Source organism: Centrocercus urophasianus, unplaced genomic scaffold (genome assembly GCF_019232065.1).
Source record: "Centrocercus urophasianus isolate 14NV4802_14NV808 unplaced genomic scaffold, USGS_Curo_1.0 seq_23, whole genome shotgun sequence".
NCBI classification, from domain to species: domain Eukaryota; kingdom Metazoa; phylum Chordata; class Aves; order Galliformes; family Phasianidae; genus Centrocercus; species Centrocercus urophasianus.
In genome coordinates this window covers 18,546,700-18,566,981 of record NW_024884789.1, presented here as the reverse complement: position 1 = coordinate 18,566,981, position 20,282 = coordinate 18,546,700, and the positions used below count along the sequence as shown (strand labels likewise).

Genomic DNA, 20,282 nt, shown 5'->3' with positions numbered 1-20,282 from the left:
GGCACCCGCAGCTGTGTGCCAGCAGTGCCAGCGCCTCGCCGCCTCTGTGCCCGCAGTGTTCTCCTCACACCTCACCTCAGGATCCTCTCTGTTATTTAAAGCCGTTATCCCGTTTCTATCGTTAGCAGACAACGTACAAAGTCATTCCTGCTCCTGTGTATGCCCTGCAAGTACAGGAGGCGAGGTCTCCCCATGAGGGCTCTGTCCCTGATGCTGAGGGCACCCGCTGGGACTGCCCCAATCTCTGCACACACGCAGCGGAGGAGAAGGCTGCGGGCTGGAGGAGAGCTTTATTGGCCATAATAAATAGAGTTACACGGGGCGACTGGTGAGAGACGGGTGGTAGGAGCCACTGCATCTCCACTGAGGGACGTCATCCTGACCCGCTCCATGGAGGCTGGGTCAGGGAATAACCCTGTAATAGGGACAAGAGGATCTGGGGACAGCGACGCGGGGCAGAGGGGCGGAGGAGTGCAGAGGGGCCGGCCGTCACTGTGCCAGGGCCTGGATGATGTCCTTCACCAGCATGGTGCCGATGACCATCTTCTCACTGTTGATGGTCAGCTGGGCTGCCGCTCCCTCCCGCCACTCCAGGGTGATGAGCACCAGGCTCCCGCTGGTCACCGTCTTGGCCGCAAACCTGTCCGCCAGCAGACATGAGGTGTCAGGGAGAGCTGAGCCCTGCACTGCCACCCTGCCCCTGTCCCTGGGATGGGGAGCGGGGAGGTGTCTGCCACCCGCAGCCACCGCCATAGGGGTTTGTGTGAGGGATCACGCGGGCCCCTTGTCCTATAGGAAGCTGCGTAAGGGAGCTGATTTCACTTGGGTAGGGCTGCAGAGAGAACCATGTGTGTCCAGACCCCAGCTTTGTCCATGCAGTGGGTCCCACTCCCAGGGAAGCTGAGATGCTACAAGGTGTCTGGCTACCTGTACTCGTTGTCAGCTCCACAGGGCACACGTCCCACGTTGGCAGCCGAGGTCACTTGCTGGACGATGGCGTGGTCGCTCCGGCACTTCTCAGGCAGTGTCACCTTCTCTGTGATCTCACTCATGCCCGTCAGCTTCCCTGGAGCAGGCAGCAGATGCCCTGCCCATCTCTGGCCACCACTAGTAGTGGCCATGTCCCCACCAGGACCCATTTTGCTGTCCTCAAGCCAAGCCCTCAGTCCTGTCCTCTCCCATTCCAGCTCAGCTCTGTCCCAGGACACCTCTGGATCCTCAGTGAGGTCCTGACTCCCTGTCCCGGTTGCTCCTCTTTAGCTTGGCAGAGCTGGATTTGGGAAAACCTTTCCTCCACGATCCTTTGCAGGCTTGTCCCTGTCACCCTGCCTGGTGGTAGTAGCCTGTAGCCATGTCCCATGTCTCTAGGGATGGGCTCCTCCAGGCACCAGCAGTGCAAGGTGATGGAGCCAGGTTCCACAGGCACTGAGCACCCACCATAACCTGGCATCTCCAGCTCACACATCTCTTAGAGTGTGGTGGCACAGGGCTAGGGTGTCCCTGTCACTTACCACTAAGTGACATGATGTTCCTGTGCCAAACGGGAAGGGGTATGGGGACCCTGTGAAGACCCGTGGACAGGATCTTGAGATGTCCCACTACCCCACAGGGCTACTCTGGTGCCAGAGGGGAACAAAGGGAGCTACTCTAGAGCCACTTACCCTCACCCCGCCGTGCAAGGTGCTCTGGGCCACGGCACAAGTGGCAGGGGGACAAAGCATGCAGTGAGTGCCACCATGGGGATGGTGGGTGACCCCCCAGCCTGGCCCTGGTCGCCACTCACCCTGCTCCTTCCTGAACTCGTTCTCGCTCATGAAGACAGGGGCCATCAGCTCCCCAACCGGTGGCTGAATGGAGACGTAGAAGTGGCGCGTGTGGGTGCTGGGGACACAGGCAGGTGAGAGAGAATGCATGAGAAGACTTTACTTCCTCCTGCCCTGATCCTAGCCTTAAGCCATCACAAGCAGGACAATGGAGGGAAACCGAGGCACAAAATGGCTGGGGAATAGGAGATTCCATCAGATTGGACTGCTTCCACATCCTTTTATCCTAGTGCCTGTCCCACTGTCCTCTGGAGCACCCCGTGTCCATGCCATTTTCCTCTTCCCCTGGAAGGACCCTGGGGCCCATCCTGGTGTCCCCATCCCCTGGAGAGACTGTGCCTGCCCCACTGTCTGCTGGAGTTCACCATACCCTGTCCTGCTGTGTCTGGGGTACTCCAGCGCTCTGTGCTGGTATCCCTTGTCCCCTAATGCCCATCTAGCTGCCCCTGAAGCCCTGTCTTGCCATTCCTTGTCCCTTGGGCTCCTTCATACCCTGTCCTGCTGTCTCCCAACCATTGGTGTAGCCAAAGTCTTGTCCTGCTATCTATTGTCCCCTGCAGCCCTGTGTCCACTGGAGAGATGCTGCTACCCATCCCACTGTCCTCAACCCCTGAGACACCCCTCCTGTCCCCTCCTGCCCAGTCACTCACCACAGCTGGAAGTTGGCTGTCTGGGTGGAGTCACAGAAGTCAATGCCCATCACCACGCTGGCTGTGTCCCCGGGTGCCAGGCTCTCTGAAAGCACAGCGCTGCCACCATGTCCCACCTCCCCTCCGCCACTGTTCCCTTGCACCCCCAAAGCACCGGTGCTGTGCTACACCATACCAATCTCAGGGAACTCCTGGATCCGCATGCCCGCAAGCAGCTTGGGCTCGCTGACCCGCAGGCTCTTCACCTCGGCGTCGGTGTTATTGGAGATCTGGATCTGGACAGCCACCATGTGCGGGTCTCCCGGGAAGGGACGGCGGCTGAAGCAATACTCGACTGAGAGCCCCTCGCCCGCCATGCGGTGCAGCAGCTCATATGTCCTCACCGCACCAAACGCTGGGCTCAGCAGCTGCCAGGGACCACGGGATAATGTGGGCCACCAAGCCCATCCCCTGGGTGACAGGGGTCTGGGTAGCCCACGGGAGGAACGTAGAGGACACTTACGGCAGGTGCCAAGGAGGTGTCGGTAAGCGTGAGGCCCTCCAGGTCAGTCACCAGGCTGGTGGAGATGATGCTGCTAGAGGGGACAGGCTGGGGAGGTGGGGGGGTGACTGTGGGGGGAGGAAAGGGTTAAGAAAGCTCCAATCAGCCACAGTCCTATGGGGACAGCCCTATGGGGATACCACATGGGGACAATGTCAGTGGCACAGGCACATGGAAACAGCTACATGGAGACAACAGCAGAGGGACACCAACCACATGAGGACAGCCTCAGTGGTGTATCCCCATGAGGACAACAGTAGAGGGACACTGCGCGGGGACAGCTTCAGTGGTGTAGTCCCGTGAGGAAACAGCAGAGGGACACCAATCACATGGGGACATCTACATGGGGACAGCCCTGGTGGCATAAGTCCCTCAGGCACCACCCCAGGGGGAATGCAGCAGGGGACATCCTGGTGGCACAGTCACCTTCCTCACAACCGGCCTCAAGAGACAGGAGCTGTCCATCCTACAATCTCTGTCCCCATTCCTGCTCATCCAAACACCCCACACATCCCTGCATTCCCCTACAGACACTCATGCCTCAGTTTCTCCAAAGCCACCAGCATGGCCATCCCATTCAGCCACTCACAATCATCCAGGTCGAGCAGGGAAATCTCCTTGGGGCCGGCCTTGCTGCTAGGGACCTACAAGGCATCAGAGACATGGGGTGAGCAGAGGGCAGGGATCCTCCCAACCTCCTCCTGGCCCAGTCCTCACCGTCTTCCTCCTCTTGGCCTCCACCACGGTTGGTGCCTCAGTGCCAGAGTCTGATCCCGAGGAGCTGCTCTCAGAGGCGCTGGCCTCCTCTGATGAGGTCTCAGCATGACTTTTCTTCCCCTGTGGCCTTGCAGCCTTTTTCACCTTTTTCCCCTCAGCCTCCTCCTCCTCCTCACTGGAGCAGCAGGGAGAGGGAAGCTTTAGGGGAGGCCATGCCACCAGCTTGGCTGGGAGGGATCCAGCCTCCCCGGGTTACCTGCCCACGCTCCCTGGGGATGCCTTCCGGGGGCCTCCCTTCTCCTTCCTCTTCTTCCTCTTCTCCTCCTCCTCCTCCCCTTCCTTGTCCTCTGACTGCTCCCCGCTGCCTTCCTCTTCCTCCTCCTCCTCCTCCTCATCCTCCTCCTCGCTGCTGGAGCTGGAGGTGCCAGAGCTGCTGCTGCTGCCGCTCTCCTCACTGTCAGACTCGGGTTCTGCAGGGGACATGGTTCAGTCCCAGTGCTCTGTCCCCACATCTCCACCATACCCCACAGTGTCCCACTGCATCCCATGTCCCCAGAGCTGCTCATGGCATCCTACAGCACCCCCGCATCCCCCATCACATCCCAGCTTCCCCTGTGCGATGGGATGTCCCCAGCGTGGTGACCCCAGCCATGATGTCTTCTGCTTGATGCCCCACCATGATGGCTCCACCGGATCCTCACCACTATCTGCTGATTCTGTGGGCCCAGACTCCCCCTCTGAGTCAGAGTAGAAAGGTTTTTCCACCTTCTCCTTCCTCTTCTCCCGGCTGGTGCACTTGGTCCACTCGGGAACCTGCTGACAGAAGGCTTGTTAGGGTTCTCACCCAAAGTGGCTGTGTGGTCACCAGGGAGGGGATATGTGGCACCTTCTGAGTTCTCCCAAAACCTCAGCAAGATGTCCTGACCTTAGTATATCCCATGTACACTGGGGTGCCCCACACACCTCCACATTCCTCACAGAGGGGTCTGGAGCCTCATCTGGCCAGTCTGGCAGCTCCTGGTACCCAACAGCCTTGGCATTGAGCAGATGGGACAGGGATCCCAGCTGGAAATGGTCCCGGTCTACGGCAGAATGAGAAGTGATTGCAGCTCAGGAACAGCTCACCCCATGTCTCCACACCCTGCAAGCAGATTGGGTACCTTTGAAAGAGGACTCCAGGATGGGAGCGGGTTTCTGAGCCAGGAAGAGCTTCTTGGCATATTTGTTGAGGGCCCCACTCTTCTCGGTGGGCACAATGAGCTGGCGGATGAAGCGAGCACGGTCACGGATGTCGTAATTTTGATCGTACTTGGCCAAGTTGAGCACGTACTGGGTCAGCAGCTTGCTCTGCACAGAGGGACATGCTTAGGGCCAGTCTCTGGGCTAAGGAAACTGAGGCAGGCCACGGGGCCGTGTCCCAGGGTACCTGTTTGGAGTTGGTCAGATAGAGCTTGGCCGCGAGGTTGATGACCTGCAGCTTAACGATGTCTTCCTCATTAGTGAAAGATTTAGCCATCTTGCGCAGCACGTCAGGTGCGATCTTGGGCACGTGCTCACAGTACTCGCCGATCAGCCACAGGATGCTTGCCCGCGCCATCGGCACCTGCAAAAGAATCCCAGGTATGTGGCATCGCTGCCACCCTCTCCGCTCCAGAGAAGGACACACATGCCTTGACCCACCTGGATGTTATCGGTGAGCTTGGCCATGTGCTTGATGATCTCACTGTGCTGAGCTGGCTGCATCTGCAGCAGCTTCTTGATGACAACCACGGACTCAGCCACCACCAGCTCTGTGGGTAGAGACTCAGCCTCAGGGGGATCCTTCCTAAGGGGCAAGGAGCCCGTATTTCACCCCCACCTTGTGTGCTCACCATCCCGGTTGGAGAGGAGCTGGACCAGACCATTGAGGCAGGTGTCCCGCACCTTGCCGATGTTGGTGGCACAGCGCCCAATGGCTTGGATGGTGGCTGCCACAAAATCCTTGTCCATGCTGCGGATATAGGTCTGCACAGGCAGAGCATGTCACTTGTGTGCCAGCACTGGGTATCCCCACCATGTGGTGGCCTTGCATTGGGGTTTTCTGGAGCCATCCATGGGGTTGGCACAGCTTCAGCTCTCTCCTCCCACTGGGGCTCTCCTCTGTCCCCCCACAGTGGCATTTTGGCACCTAGAGCCATGCCACAGTGGCAACATGGTGCCTAAATCTGCCTGTGGCCATGACATACCTGAAACTCCCTCAGGATGGTGGAGATGTTGGTCTCATTGGCCAGGTTGGTGAGCACCTCCAGCTGCAGGAAGAAGGAAAAGAGTGTGCTTGAGGACATGACTTGAGGACACTGAGCCCGTGGTGCCCACCTGTCCCTCTAGCATGGAGGATGGCTGCTCCATGTTGCAGAGCTCCAAGGTGCCCCAGAGTCCCCAGTCCTGGGCCCTGCCAGGTGTTTCCAGCTCACCTTGAGGATCTTGATCTGTGTGGGGTCTGTGGAGCGGATGTAGAAGCTCTTGAGGTAAGGCTCAAACATTCCCTGCGCAGAGAGCCAGAGGTGTTAGTACCATTATTGTCTCTACCATGCTCACCCATGGGCAGGTTGCCCTGATGACTGGCTGCCAGACAGTCCTCATTCCACTCCAGAGTTAACAAGGCTGACTCCTCCAGCACCAGCACACAGACTCACCCGCCGCTTGATGGACATTGTGGCCACATTCTGCAGCACAACATACTGCACCTCGCTGTCAGAACAGAGAGCGGACTACCATCAGGAGCAGACTCACCATCAAGGTAGTGCTACCACAATGCCTCCACCCCTTATCCGGGATGTCTGAGCTTCCCCATGGGTCTCACTGGCCACGTGCTTTAGGGTAGAGAACCACCAAAACCCATGTGCCACATACCTGTGACTCCGCAGGAGCCTCACCAGTGCCTTGGCAATGACACCAACCTCTGCCTTAGGTGCCAGGTGGAAGTAGAGCTGTGCCACAGCCATCACCACCTGCAGGGAGACACATGCCTGTCCCCAGTGGTTCATGGAAGATTGCTGTGTCCCCTACTGTCCCTCCCAGCAGCACATGAAGGAAGCTGAACCCTGGGGAATGCCACCATGGAGACCTCTCAAGACATTCCCAGCATCATGGTGGGTTCTTGCCCAGTGGGCATATCATGAGCCCAAGGCTGAGGAACACTGCTGATGGCCCGGGGGACAAGAAGGGTTAGAATTGGGCTCACTGCAGCATTGCGGCTCTGCAGAAGGGGTTTGGTGTTGCGCAGCAGCAGGCGGTGGTCGGGGTCCATGACGTAGGGTTTGCGCTTGGCCAACGAGGCTGCCTCTGCCTTAGCATCCTTGGTATCCTCTTCCTCGGAGCCATAAAAAGCCTTCTCTGCACTCTCCTCTAGTAGGGATTCCTGCCAGCAATACCCACTTTCACTCTACAACCCTAACCACAGCAGTAGGGCACTGGAGCATCCCTGGTGTCAAGGTGGCTGGGGACACTCCAAGATGGACAGGACACCCTAAGGTTCTCAAACTCACGTTCTGGTTGGGACTGAGGAACTGGGTGCGTGCATAGCGGGTCAGCATGTTGATGATCACCACCTGGCCCCATTCCTCCACATCAATGAGCAGGTTGCAGAGCTTGCGGTAGTTCTTGTGAATGAGGTCGATGCGCTCCGGGCAGACCTCCTCAAATGCCATCACCACGCTGCCGGCCACCAGCTGCGGAGGGAAAGTTGGGGTGGCTCACTGGGATGGTGGCATCTCCAAGAGGATGCTGGTTTTGTGGGGAAGGGGACTTCCCCACAAGGATGATGGTTTGATAGGGACGGTGGCATCTTTGTAGGATGCCATCTCTGTGGGTATGGCTGCATTCCTGTGAAGATGCTAGATCAGTGGGATGGTGACATCCTAGCGAGGATGCTGGCACTGCAGAGATGGTGGCACCCCCAGGAGGATGCTGGCTCAGCAGGGACAACAGCATCTTCACATCTGGGGATAGGGGAGAACCAGAGCTCACCGTGGTCTTGTCTGCCAGCAGCTTCTCAATGACTTCGATGAGCTGATCCTTCTGGTCTGAGTCAAGACTGCAAGAGAAGAGTGGGCTTGGTGTGGGTGGGCACCATGGCACCAAGCAGCTGAGACCCCACCACCAAGATCTGCGCCCCCAAAATTTAGCAACAAGAAGATGCGCAGAGCATTCAGTGTGTTTTTCTCATTCTCAGCAGCCATCCTATTACCTATAGAGCTTTGGGATGGCATGGGCAGCTGTCTTCCGCACATATGGGGACATGTCTGACGCAGCTTCTTTGATGGCCAGCATCATGATGGGCACGATGATGGGCACACGGATGCTGGAGAGGACGCGCAGAGCACTGGCACGGATCAACTGGTTGGGGTCCTACTGGGATATATGCATTGCTGCAACGAGCCAGGACAGCCTTACGGCCTTCTTGCCGGCCCCAGAAAGGGGCAGGAAGGATTCCCACCTTGAGGCCCCGCTGGAAGGTGGAGATGGAGAGCAGGGCTAGATCCTGCTGCTCCTCTGCGTAGCGCACCAGGTACACATACACCAGCTTCTTCACCTGCGAGATGGAGACCAAACACTCCCAAATCCCTCCCAAACAGGGAGCACCCCAAACCCCAGGAACAACCTCACCTCAATGTTCTTGCAGGCAACATTCTTCACCACGGCTGGAAAGAGGTCGGAGGCATTTTTGCCCCGGGCGATCATCTAGGGAAGGAAGGAGTGGTGTGACTCGGGGTGGCTGGTGTGGCACATCACGGCACAGCACAGCCCGGCATGGCACACAAAGCACTGCACACAGCGCAACCCACCGCCACGATCCTCTTCATAGCCTCCAGCTTGAGTGAGTCCTTGTTGCTGTCCAGCATCTCCTTGAGGTCATCATGCCTGCACCACATCAGGGTGGAAAGTGCTGCTGGCCACTTTTAGCCCTTTTTAGCCCCCTTTTTAGCCCTTTCCCATGGTGAGAGATGCCTGCAACCTGACTCCCTGGGGCTGTGCAATATTGATGGGGCAGGAGTTGGGTTACAGCTGCATGCAAAAGGAGCTGGAGTGACTGGCCACCAACCCTGTCTCCCTCCTGGTCATCGGCTTGATGTCTCTTGTCCCCTCCTGGGCACTCTGGTGTGCATGCACCCCAACAAAGAACCTTTCCCCCGTGCTCTTCTTGGTGTGGGCACATCCAGCACCTGTCACCGCTATCAACTCTTATCAGGCTGATTGCCAACAATGTCCCCTTTTATAAGACACATCTGTCCCCACCAAACCAGGAGGGACTTGCAAGTCTGCATCTACCCACAACAGCCCCATCTTCACCACAAAATGGCAATTTTCCCAAACCAGGACAGATCTGCACCAAAACAACTCCACTGCTTGGTGAGTCTTCTGGGGCACACGACATCCCAGGACCTCCTAGAACAATGCTCATCCCCGGCCACCGCTGTCACTATCCCTGGGGGCTCCCTGGGGAGTTCTTACCGCGGTGGCTGCCCGGTGCTGGCAGCCACCTCATCCTTGGGGGCTGCCAGTGGCCGCAACTCGTCGGCACGCAGCGCGCTGTAGCAGGTGGGCGGCCCGGCCTCAGTGGCCAGCACTGGGCTAGTCACCTCCTCGGCCACATCACTGCCTGCCACCGATTTTGGCCGCAGCAGCTTCTGCACAGGTGGCAGTGAGAGCATTGCTGCAGCTGGGGGTGGTCCTGGGGACAGCAGGGATGGTGGCAGGGCTGTGGCTCCGCTCCTCCTCCTGAAACCTGATGCTGGGCTTCGGGTTGGGTTGCAGTGACAACCCAACAAGGCCACCAAGGTGCTCTGAGGTCCCAAGTGCCACCCATCCTGCAGCCAGGATGTGGGAATGTGGCACGGAGATGCTCCTCTGAGGACTCTGAGTGGCTCAGTCTTTTCTGGGGACATCCCTGAAGGGATGGGACAGCTGTGGGTGCTCCCAGTAGAGTGACAGGTGGCACCTGGGACTCATGGGAACAGCAACAGATCCCATGTGGCCACAGAGAGATGGAGCAGCATGTGGGTGATGGAGCCACTGCCAGGGGTCAGGGATGGGGGATATTGCTAGGCTGGGGGACTTTGCCAAGGGGTCAAGAATTGGTGAATCCGCCAGGAGGTCAGAGAGGGGGAACTGCAACAGAGTAGGGGACACTGCATAGAGCAAAGGTGGGAGACAGTGACAGAGTGGGGGACATTGCCTGCAGGTGAGGGGACAATGGCAGATGGTCAGAGTGGGGGACATTGTCAGGGGATCAGGGATGGGTGACACTGCCAGATGGGGTCATGAACTGGGGAAACTGCTGAGAGGGCTGAGATGGGGGACAGTGACAGAGTGGGAGACACAGCATGGGGAGGGGGGCGGGATAGAGTCAGGATGGGGAACATTGCCAGGGGGTGAGGGGACAGTGCCAGCATGGAGGACATATGCAAGGGGTTGGGTAGGGGACACTGCCAGCCTGAGGGACAGTGCTGAATTGAAGGGGGTCAGTGTCAAAGTGGGGGACATTTTGTGAGAATCAGTGATTGGGGACAGTGCTAGCAAGGGGAGTACTGCCAGTGGGTAACGGAGGGTACCACGCCAGGCTGGGGAACATTGCCAGGAGAGTGGGGGGGAACCCTGCTTTCCCCTCTTCCTTTGCCCCCCTCCCTCCCCTCCCACTTCACACTGCCCCACATCCCCGTGCCCCACAAAGCCTGCTGGCCGCAGGTGGCACCTGCCACCCCTGTGCCATTGGGCACTGCATGCCCGGCACGGGGCATGGAGACCCTGCAGCCCCGCCGCCCCGTGCCCCAGCGGATCCCATCTGAGGGAGCCGGGTCCGTATCTGGGGGCCACGTCTCGCTCTGGGGACAGCGAGGAGGCTGCTTCCCATCCCCACCCTTCCCCACACCCCCCTGCTCCGAAACGCGGCTTTCCCCTTTTGCGAAAGATGCCGCATCTCCATCCGTGTCCCCATCCCGAGGTGGGGTCACCGCCAGCCCGCAGCCATTGTCCCCGTGGGGTGTGTGTGTGCGCGCGCATGTGCCACCCGCGTCCCCGCGTCCCCACCTCTTGTAGTCGGAGGCGAAGATGCCGCCGCTGGCGGGGTCGTGGCCGTACTCGGGCTCCCCCAGGCTGGAGGACCCCCCCTTCTCCTCGCCGTAGGCCGGGCTGGCCGCCATGGCGCTGCTGGCGCAGGCCGGGATGCGCAGCCTGGGGACGCCGCACTGATGTCAGCGGCGTGCGAGAACGGCCACCGCCACCGCTTAAAGGCACCGGGGAGCGCGGCGCCCGCGGAACCGCGCGGCCTGGGGGATGCTCGGCCGCCGGGTTTCAGGGCGATGCACCCACGTGGCTCACCCCCCCACCACCCCTCCTCCCCCCATAAAGAAAGGATGGAGGAGGAGGATTTCCTCTCCTGAAACACTGGGGTCTGCAGCCCTGCAGAGGGAGTTGAGGAGCTTAGGGGCAAAGCGTCGCCTGGGGGTCTTGTTATTCGGGGTGTGTGTCATTATTATTTAATCTGGGATGCCGTTGTTTGGGATATCGGCGTTTGGGATGTGGTTATTTGGGATGCTGTTGTTCAGGATGCTGTTATTCTTTTTATTCTTTTTATTCTTACCACCATCACTATTATTGTAGGGGATATATACTGTATAATATATACTAAGATTATAATTCACTATTATTATCCCCTACTATTACTATCCCCGTCATTACTGCCATTACTAATAGCAGTAATATTATTACTAATATTACTTCCATTGTTGTTGTTATTCACAGATAGTAGCACTATTTGTGCATGAGCCTTATCACAGAATCAGGGAATCATTAAGTTTGGAAAAGACCTCTGAGAACATCTTGTCCAACTGTCCAAAATGGTTATAATTATTTAATAATAATGGTACATATAATAATCATGTGCAATGGTCACTGTGGGCTGGGATAGAGTGTAAATTGTCCACGGAGTTCATTTAGTCCATAACTGTGAGCTCTACCTGTCATAACAGCCCTTCGGCACAGGAGGAACGATTCACAGTTGGGTTACTGCATGCAGAAGCTAGTTCTGGTTCCATCAGTTTGTTCTTCTTTAACCTGGGTACTTCTTAGTGTAATACTGTTAGCAAGACATACAACAACCATAACAGTGGTGACATACAGTATTATGTATCAATGCAACATGCTATTCAAGTTCTTGGCTGTTCTCATCCAGCATCGGATCACCGTGAGGTACACGACATCCCCATCCTTCCTCATTACCCACCACGTGCACCCAGGTCCCTGAGCAGAAGTAATCCCATGAATAGGCTTGCCTTTTCCTAAGGCAGGAGTAACCCAAACTGCCTTTGGGTACGTGTTCTTTATGTGCACCACCAGGACTTCATCCCCTTTTATGTTACACAAGAGGTTTGACTGGGCAGGACGAGCTTCATTGGCAGATCCTTGAAAGTGGACTAATCAGGAGGCTTTTGCTAGATGCGTGTCTCAGTATTTGCATGTCCCAGCACCCATTGCTCTCAGTGTAGTCTTGAACAGTCCACTGTACCATTTGATTTTGGTGAGTATGCGTGGCAGGGGATGTGATATATCCACTTAGTGCCACGCTCCTTGGCCCAAGTGCTTATAAGGTTGTTTTGGAAATGAATCCCTTTGTCTGACTCAATTCTTTCTAGGGCTCCATGTTGCCACAAGACTTGCTTTTCTAGAGCCAGAATAGTATTTTGGGCAGGAACATGATGCACGGGATGCGTTTCCAGCCATCGGGTTGCTTCCACTGTTGTATGCACATGGCCTTTGCCATGGCAAATTATGTGGGAGTGTGATATAATCCACCAGCCAGGCCACCCATATTTATATTTCAGCCATCGTCCTACATACAAAGGGGCTTTATTTGCTTGTTTTGATTAATTACAACGCATATTTCACATTCATGGATAAACCGTGAAATAGCATCCATGATCACATCCACCCCTCAATTGCAAAGCACATCTATGTTTTGCATCTCTTCCTTGGTGGCCTGGAGTGTCATGGGCCCACTGAGCTAGAAATAATTCACTCTTATGTAGCCAGATCAGATCTACCTGACTCTGCTGAAGCTAAGAGAGGTACTCAGTGAGTTCTTTGCCTCAGTCAGGCTTCCTACAGCTGCCGTGTCCCCGTCGTATATGGCTGCAAGATTAGGAAACACGGGAAGACTACTGCTCACTTCTGCAGGGAGAAATGTAGTCATAGCTCAGTTAGAGTTGAAACTGGCCAATAGTGTGGGAAACAATAAAACCATTTTTTTATATGTTAACAACAAAAGGAGAACCAGAGAGAACATTTGTTTGTTACTTGATGAGAATGGCTGCCTTACCAACAGGGACATGGACAAAGTAGACATATTTAATGCCTTCTTTGCCTCTGTCTTCCGCAGTGATGTTGGGCTCTGGCACCTCAGGTGCCTGGAGTTGAAGGACAGTGAGTGCACTAACAATCAGTTCCCAGCCAACCCTGAACTTGTTTGGGATTTCTTGCTCCACCTGGAAGTACAGAAGTCCATCAATCACCAACAGCCTGAGATTCTGCACCTGGGCAGTGGCAACAGTAGATACAACCTGGGGGTTGAGATGCTGAAGAGCAGCCCTGTTGAAAAAGATTTGGGGGTCTTGGTCAGCAGCAAGTTGAATGTGAGTCAGAAGTGCTCATCAAGCTGCTTTCCACTATCTTTCACCAGGGTAAGATTAGGTTGGACATCAGGAAAAACTTCTTTACAGACAGGGTTGTGAAGCACTGGAATGGGCTCCTCAGGGAGGTGGTTGAATCACCATCCCTGGATGTGTTTAAAAACCATGGATGTGGTGCTCAGGGATATGATTTTGTGGTGGGCTGTTAGAGTGAGGGTAGTATGGTTAGATTGCAGTTGGACTTGATGGTCTTTAAGGTCTTTTCGAACCTGAGCAATTCTATGACTCTATCAGCAGTCTTGATCAACAGGGGAGGTCTCAGAAGACAGGGGACGGCCATAAGTGTGACACTCATATGCAAGAGGGGTTGGAAAGAAGATCTGGGAATCTCCAGGCCTGTCAGCCTGACCTTGGTGTGGGGAATGTCATGGAGCAGATCATCTTGAGAGTGGGACCAGACCCTAGGGGACAACCAAGGGATCAGGAATAGCAAGGGAGGTTGGCCAACATCATCTCCTTCTGTGAACAGTTGACCCGCCTCGTAGGTGAGGGAAAAGCTGTGAATGTAAGTGTACCCGAACTTCAGAAAAGCTTTAACTGTCTTCCACCGCACTTTCAAGACAAGGGACAGATGGATTTGAACTTGGCAAGGGATGTGAAAAATAACAAGAAGCAGTTCTTCAGGTACATAGGCAGGAGGAGACAGACAGAAGGAGTGTTCTCCCTCTGATAAATGAGAACGGAGAGCTGGCTTCCTCAGACACAGAAAAAGCTGCTGTGCTCTGTAAGTGCTTTTCCTCAATCTTCACTGGTGGCCAGGATCCTCCACGTGTCTGCCAGGACCATGAACATCTAAGTGTGGGTGAGAGGAGCAGATTCTGTCCCACTGTAACAGTGGAACAAGTCCGAGTCCTCCTCATGAATCTGAATGTACATAAGTCTGTGAGGCCAGATGATATCCATCCTAGGGTTCTGAAAGAGATGGCTGATGTGTTTGCCGAGCCGCTCTCCATCATGTCTGAAAAATCATGGCTGTCTGGTGAAGTCCCTGGTGACTGGAAAAAGGAAAACATTATTCCCATTTTAAAAAAGGGAGAAAGAATGACCCAGGGAAGTACAGGCCAGTGAGCCTCACCTCTATGCTTGGGAAGATCATGGAGCTGATCCTCCTGGTTACCATGTTAAGGCACATACAAGACAAAGAGGTGATCTGAGACAGTCAGCATGGCTTCAGCAAGGGCAGATCTTGCCTGACCAATCTGGAGGCCTTCTGTGATGGCATGATGGCTCCAGTGGATGGGGAAAGGCGGTGATGTCATCTACCTGGACTTCTGCAAGGCCTTTGACATGGTCCCTCACCACATCCTTCTCTCTAAATTGCAGAGGTGTGGATTTGAAGGATGGACTGTTGGATGGATTAGGAATAGGTTGGTTGGTCGCAGACAAAGGGTTCTGATCAATGGTTCTGTGTCAGGGTGGAGGCCGGTCACAAGCGGTGTCCCTCAGGGGTTGGTCTTGGGCTTGGTGCTCTTCAGCATCTTCATCAATGACAGACAATGGCATCGAGTGCAGCCTCAGCAAGTCTGCAGATGGCACCAAGCTGAGCGGTGCAGTCAATACACTGGAAGGAAGGGAAGCCTCTAGAGGGACCTGGACAGGATGGAGAAGTGGGCCCATGGGAACCTAATGAGGTTCAACAAGGCCAGTGCAGGGAGCTGCATTGGATCGGGGCAATCCCAGGTATTTACACAGACAGGGGGAAGAGCTCCTTGAGAGCAGCCCTGCAGAGAAGCACACTGGGGTTCCTGGGAGATGAGAAGCCAAACATGAGGCAGAAGTGTGCACCTGCAGCCCAGAACTGCAACTGTGTTCTGGGCTGCATGAAAAAGGGCCGGCCAGCAGGGACAGGGAGGTGATCATCTCCCTCTGCTCGGCTCTTGTGAGGCCCCATCTGCAGCACTGCGTCCAGGCCTGGGGCTCCCAGCACAAGAAAGATGCAGGGCTCTTTGGATGGGTCCAGAGGAGGGCCACTAAGATGATCAGAAGGCTTGTTTAGCTTGGAGAAGAGAAGGGTCCAGGAGACCTCATTGCAGCCTTACAGTACTTGAAGGAGCATATAAACAATGGCCAAGATTAACTGTATGAGTTTCAATAGGGCCAAGTGTCGGCTCCTGCATTTTGGTCACAACAAGCCCAGGCAACCCTACAGGCTTGGGGGGAAGTGGCTGGAAAGCTGCCTGATGGAAAGGGACTTTGGGTACTGATGGACAGTCGGCTGAAGATGAGCCAGCAGTGTGCCTGGGTGGCCAAGAAGGCCAGTGGCATCCTGGTTGTATCAGGAATGGTGTGGTGAGCAGGACCAGGAAAGTCATCCTGCCCTGCACTGCACTGGTGAGGCCTCACCTCAAATACTGTGTTGTGTTTTGGGCACCTCAGTACAGAAAGGACGTGGAGGTGCTGGAGCAGGTCCGAAGAAGGACAACAAGGCTGGTGAAGGGCTTGGAGAATATGGCCTGTGAGGAACTGGGAGTGTTTAGTTTGGGGAAGAGGAGGCTGAGGGGAGACCTGATTGCTCTCTTCCAATAGATGAAAGGATGATTGCAGCAGAGCGGGCTTGCTCTCTTCTCACAGGTGACAGGATGAGGGGAAATGTGCCAGGGTAAGATTGGGTTGGATATCAGGAGACACTTCTTTACAGAAAGGGTTGTGAAGTGCTGGAATGGGCTCCTCAGGGAGGCGGCTCAATCACCATCCCTGGATGTGTTTAAAAACCATTTGGATGTGGTGCTCAGGGACGTGATTTAGCAGAGAGCTGTTAGGGTGTGTGGCAAGGTTGTGGACAGACTTGATAGTTTTTAAGGTTTTTTCCCACCTGAGCAATTCTATAATTCTATGATTCTATGACTTCACCTGACCACCACAACTACTCAAATATCATTGAGGGTGGCTTGGCCTCTGTCCCCCTTTGGACTCGGCTGCTAGTGGTGTGGCTGAGCATCCTATTTCTGCAGCTGACTTCATGTCTCTCAGCTCATTTCTGCCCTCTCCCTCTTGGTGCTGCCATCTTCCCCAGACTGACCTCCTGTGAAATGATGCAGCCCAAGAAAGTAGAAAAAAAACACAATTAAATCTTTATTTCGTACGTGAAATGTGTCTTTGAAACTGTGAAGCATGAGGATGAAGGGAGGTGGCTGCAGCCACCTTGGGGACCCAACCCTCCTTGGGGACACAGCCCTCCCTGGGGACCCAGCGCTCCTTGGAGAGTCCACGCAGTGGGGACAAGAGGCAGCAGGGATACTCACAGGCCACCATGACTTCCCTGCCCTCCAGCACTGCCACCTGCAGCAGAAAGAAGTCTGGGCCCACACCTCTCCCTGCTGGAGCGTGAAACAGCACAGCAGTGTGCCTACTGTGGTGACAATGGGGACTGTAAGCAGGCTGGGACCCCAGAGACAGGTGATGGGTGAGACCATGACCGAGCAGGTCATCCATACCAGGCTGGGGACGCGGTGTGTGCTGTCCCCTCTTGGAGCCTGCTGGAGCTTGGTTCTCAGCACCAAAACACACTTCTGTGGTGGAAATCTGGATGGGAGGGGTGGTGGCACAAGCAGTGGCTGGACGCGGTCACTTCCAGGGCTCTGTCCTAGCTCTGGTCCCATCTGACACAGACCTGTAAGATGGCGCGGGGTGCAAGGGGCCCACTGGGATCAGCTCCTTCCTCTGTACAGGATAACCAAGGAGTTGGGTCCTGTACCAAAATGTTATCTTCAGGAGGCATCAGGAATTTCCTCAACTCCGTGTGATGGTCCCAGCGAACGTCTGGGAGGTTGCAGGCACCCATAAAGACAAGGGAATCTCCAGGTATTATTTGGGATATTATTTTTTATTGCGATTATGTGACATACTATTACATGGGATGCTATGGTTTGGATATAGATTGAGTAGTATAAGAAGGATTAAATTTTTCGTTATAATTACTTAAGATACCATTACCTTGGCTACTATTATTTGGCTATAGATATTAGCAGTACAAGAAGTTGCTGAAAAGAATTGTTATACACAGATAAGCACTATTATTAACAAGTAATTCTATTTGCAAAATACTCTGAATGCATTGATTATTTGAAGAAGGCAAACACAGTAAGGCAGCAAGAAAGCAGCTTATTAGTATTTCTACCCCTGCGCAGGGGGTGCTGAGCTCCAACTGTGAAATGATCCAGCACAAAAAGATGGAAAGGAACGCCTACAGAATGGTCATCTTTTGAAGGAAGTGGACATGTGGAAAGACGAATGGTGGAGACAAAGCTCTGCCAGGGGTCTGTGCTGGCGAATGAGACTCTGGAATCCTCTCAGACGATCACGTTGTGCTGTGCCTGGGAGAGTTGGGAGATAGCACCGAAAGCCTCCAAACCTTCTTGGTGAACACAATCGTTCTGGGGGACCTGAACTACTGCTGAGGATGCAGCCCTCCTTGGAAACCCAAACCTGGAGGGAGCTGAACCCTCACTGGGGAACCCAACCATTCTTGGGGACTGAACCATCAGTGGGGAAAACAGCCCTCTTTTGGGAACGCAACTCTTCCAAGGATCCTGCTTGCCTTGTGGAACCCAGACCCCTTGGGGATCGAACCCTCACGGGGGAACTCAACCCTCCCCGGGCATCCAGGTCCCCTGGTGACCCAACCCTCTTCTGGGAAGCCGGATCTTTTAGGGCCATGACCCTTCTTGGGGACTCAAGCACACAGGGCGCAGTGACACCAAATGTACTCACAGTCAAACTTTCAAGTTCCTCTTCCTGGCTGTTCGCCTGCAGGAAAAGAATATCTTTTGTCCTGGGACTTGTGTGGCCCCACTGCAAATGCCCCAACCTGGCTCCATACTTACAGACTGAAAGCTGAATTTCCCCAGATCCAGCAGATAGAGAGCAAAGTTGATGCAGTTGTTCTCGATTAAATTGTACATTGCTGTGCTGTTCATCAGCTCCCTGACTTTTCTGTTGAAGGTCTCAAGTTTGATCCCCTCCTTTTTCCTGAGAACCTTGCCTTTCCCCCTCTGCTGCCTCATAAGCCAGAATCCTTCCTTGCTTATTCGCCCTTCACTTGAATTTCCAATATCTGAAAAGTGAAGAGTTGGCCATCACCCTGTTGCTCTGTGGGCTGCCATGACACGAAGGCAGGGCACGTGCACTTACTCTGGAAGTGGATGACCTCCCCGTCCCCACAATAGACAACTGCGTGCTTGAAGCTGAGCGCAGCATTGCTGCTGGACTGCATGTTGAAAAGCACTATGTCCCCAGCCTTAATGCTGTTCTCTGATACTTCCATAAGGATTTTCTTATAATTAGGAAGGAAATCCCGTAGGAGGAAATCTCTTGTCTCTCTTGCTTTCTCCTTGGGAGAGAATGGTGAGAAGCAGCTTCGACACAGAAGCAGCCACATCACCCCAAAACTCTGGGGCAGCACACGGAGAGCTGGGGAGAACGGTGATTCAAAGCCCTTCTACTCACCGAACAACTGCTGCTTGTGCTTCCCATCTGCAAGGAGAGAAAGGAAATGTCAGCACAAGCACAGCCATCTTACCTCACTGGAAGTCTCCTGTCCCCCCTGCTCTCCTGATGCTGGTCCGTCCCCCGCGTGGGGCTGGCAGCGTCCTTACAGTGCTGTGCTGGTGGGCAGAGGTGTGGGCAGGCAGCGCAGTGCTGGGGCCGGCACACGCAGCGCTCTGCTCCGTGCAGACACGAGTGGTGAGCGGGACGCTGCTTCATCAAGTGAAACCAAAAGCAAAAGGACGCAGGAAGATCCCCAAAAAGCTTTCTTTTTCTACTTCTCAGAGTGTTAGTTTTAATTTTCTCTGGTTAGTATCAGTGCTAACAAGTAGCTTTTCTCTGCAGATAACTCAGGGTGTTTTCATCTTTGGCAGATAACGGAAAATTATGAGTTTTTGGCCGGGCACTGATTTCAAACATTCCATCAGGCTTCAAAGCAGTGCAAACAGGAAGGCACAGCTGAACTAACTCTGTGCTATGGACAGGTCAGCTGGAGGTCAGGGAAGTGTTCTGCACTGGAGTGTGGTGCCATGGAACATGCTGCATGAGCAACAGCAACAAGACTGGAGTTCAAGAAGTGTTTGAACAGCACTCTCACCTGTGAGGTTTGATTTTGTGCTTTCCTGCATGGAGGTGAGCATTGGATTTGATGATCCCCGAGGATCCCTTCCAACTCAGGACTTTCAAGATCAGGCTGGGGAGCTCTGAACGCCTATTGAAGCTGTGAGTGTCGCTGTTCATTGCACAGTGGTTGGACTGATGGCCTTCAGGAATCCCTTTTGTAGAGTCTGGCCCAAGGATAACCTCACAAAGAAGGGGAGAAGGAGAGTGGTTGGAAGCTATGCAGAGGAAGAGGATTTGGGGTTGTTAGTCAACAGCCAGCCACATGAACATGAGCCAGCGGGGTGCCCAAGGGAGCAAGAAGGCCAATGGCATCCTGGTTTGTGTCAGGAGGTGATCGTCCCTCTTAACTCAGCACTGGTGAGGCAGCATCTCCAGTGCCATGTTCAGTGTCGGGTCCCTCACTGCAAACCAGACATTGAGGGTCTGCAGCATGTCCAGAGAAGGGCAACGGAGCAGTGAGGGGTCTGGAGCACAAGTGTTATGGGGAGAGGCTGAGGAAGCTGGGATGGGTCAGTTGTGTTTCCTGTGGTTGACGCTCTGGGCTGGTGCCATATGCAGCTGATGCATTCCATTCAGTTCTTCTTTGTACCAGGATCCGTTCAATTTTCTTACACATACATGAAGTTAGCTTATGTAAGTGTACATCTTTGGAATGAAAGGAGCATGCCTTTAACAGGAATGAGAACAGATTCATTGCATGTGAATTATTCTTTCTGTC

At 54.6% G+C, this 20,282-nt stretch overlaps 1 protein-coding gene across 3 annotated transcripts; it reads right to left on the bottom strand.

Moving 5' to 3' along the window:
• Window positions 1-271: 271 nt before the first annotated feature.
• On the bottom strand, window positions 272-10,912 carry AP3B2 (adaptor related protein complex 3 subunit beta 2). Of its 3 annotated transcripts, XM_042824719.1 has the most exons (27): window positions 10,800-10,912; window positions 8,558-8,633; window positions 8,379-8,453; window positions 8,209-8,304; window positions 7,960-8,120; window positions 7,740-7,806; window positions 7,259-7,441; window positions 6,955-7,131; window positions 6,624-6,721; window positions 6,407-6,461; window positions 6,185-6,256; window positions 5,957-6,019; window positions 5,603-5,735; window positions 5,412-5,521; window positions 5,158-5,334; window positions 4,892-5,078; window positions 4,695-4,813; window positions 4,433-4,544; window positions 3,988-4,201; window positions 3,732-3,906; window positions 3,604-3,658; window positions 2,976-3,082; window positions 2,649-2,880; window positions 2,474-2,558; window positions 1,784-1,881; window positions 928-1,066; window positions 272-640 (listed from the first exon to the last, which is right to left on the bottom strand). In XM_042824719.1, exons 1-27 carry the CDS (start codon window positions 10,910-10,912, stop codon window positions 490-492), a joined length of 3,330 nt encoding a protein of 1,109 aa, XP_042680653.1. In that variant the 3' UTR covers window positions 272-489. The 3 variants fall into 3 exon arrangements, with proteins under 3 accessions (XP_042680653.1, XP_042680655.1, XP_042680654.1); XM_042824720.1 differs by lacking the exons at window positions 272-640; window positions 1,784-1,881 and having other exon boundaries at window positions 950-1,066; XM_042824721.1 differs by lacking the exons at window positions 3,988-4,201; window positions 4,433-4,544; window positions 4,695-4,813; ... (14 more) ...; window positions 8,558-8,633; window positions 10,800-10,912 and having other exon boundaries at window positions 2,976-3,062; window positions 3,732-3,896.
• Window positions 10,913-20,282: the final 9,370 nt, after the last annotated feature.

Bases quoted from the DNA above. Each gene is read 5' to 3' on its own strand.
- AP3B2 (XM_042824719.1), bottom strand. From the start codon at position 10,912: ATGGCGGCCAGCCCGGCCTACGGCGAGGAGAAGGGGGGGTCCTCCAGC. The intron at 6,020-6,184 runs GTGAGCTGGAAA...TTCTTCCTGCAG, and splicing joins CACAGATCAAGATCCTCAAG to CTGGAGGTGCTCACCAACCT. The intron at 3,083-3,603 runs GTGAGTGGCTGA...CTCCCCCCACAG, and splicing joins CCTGCTCGACCTGGATGATT to TCACCCCCCCACCTCCCCAG.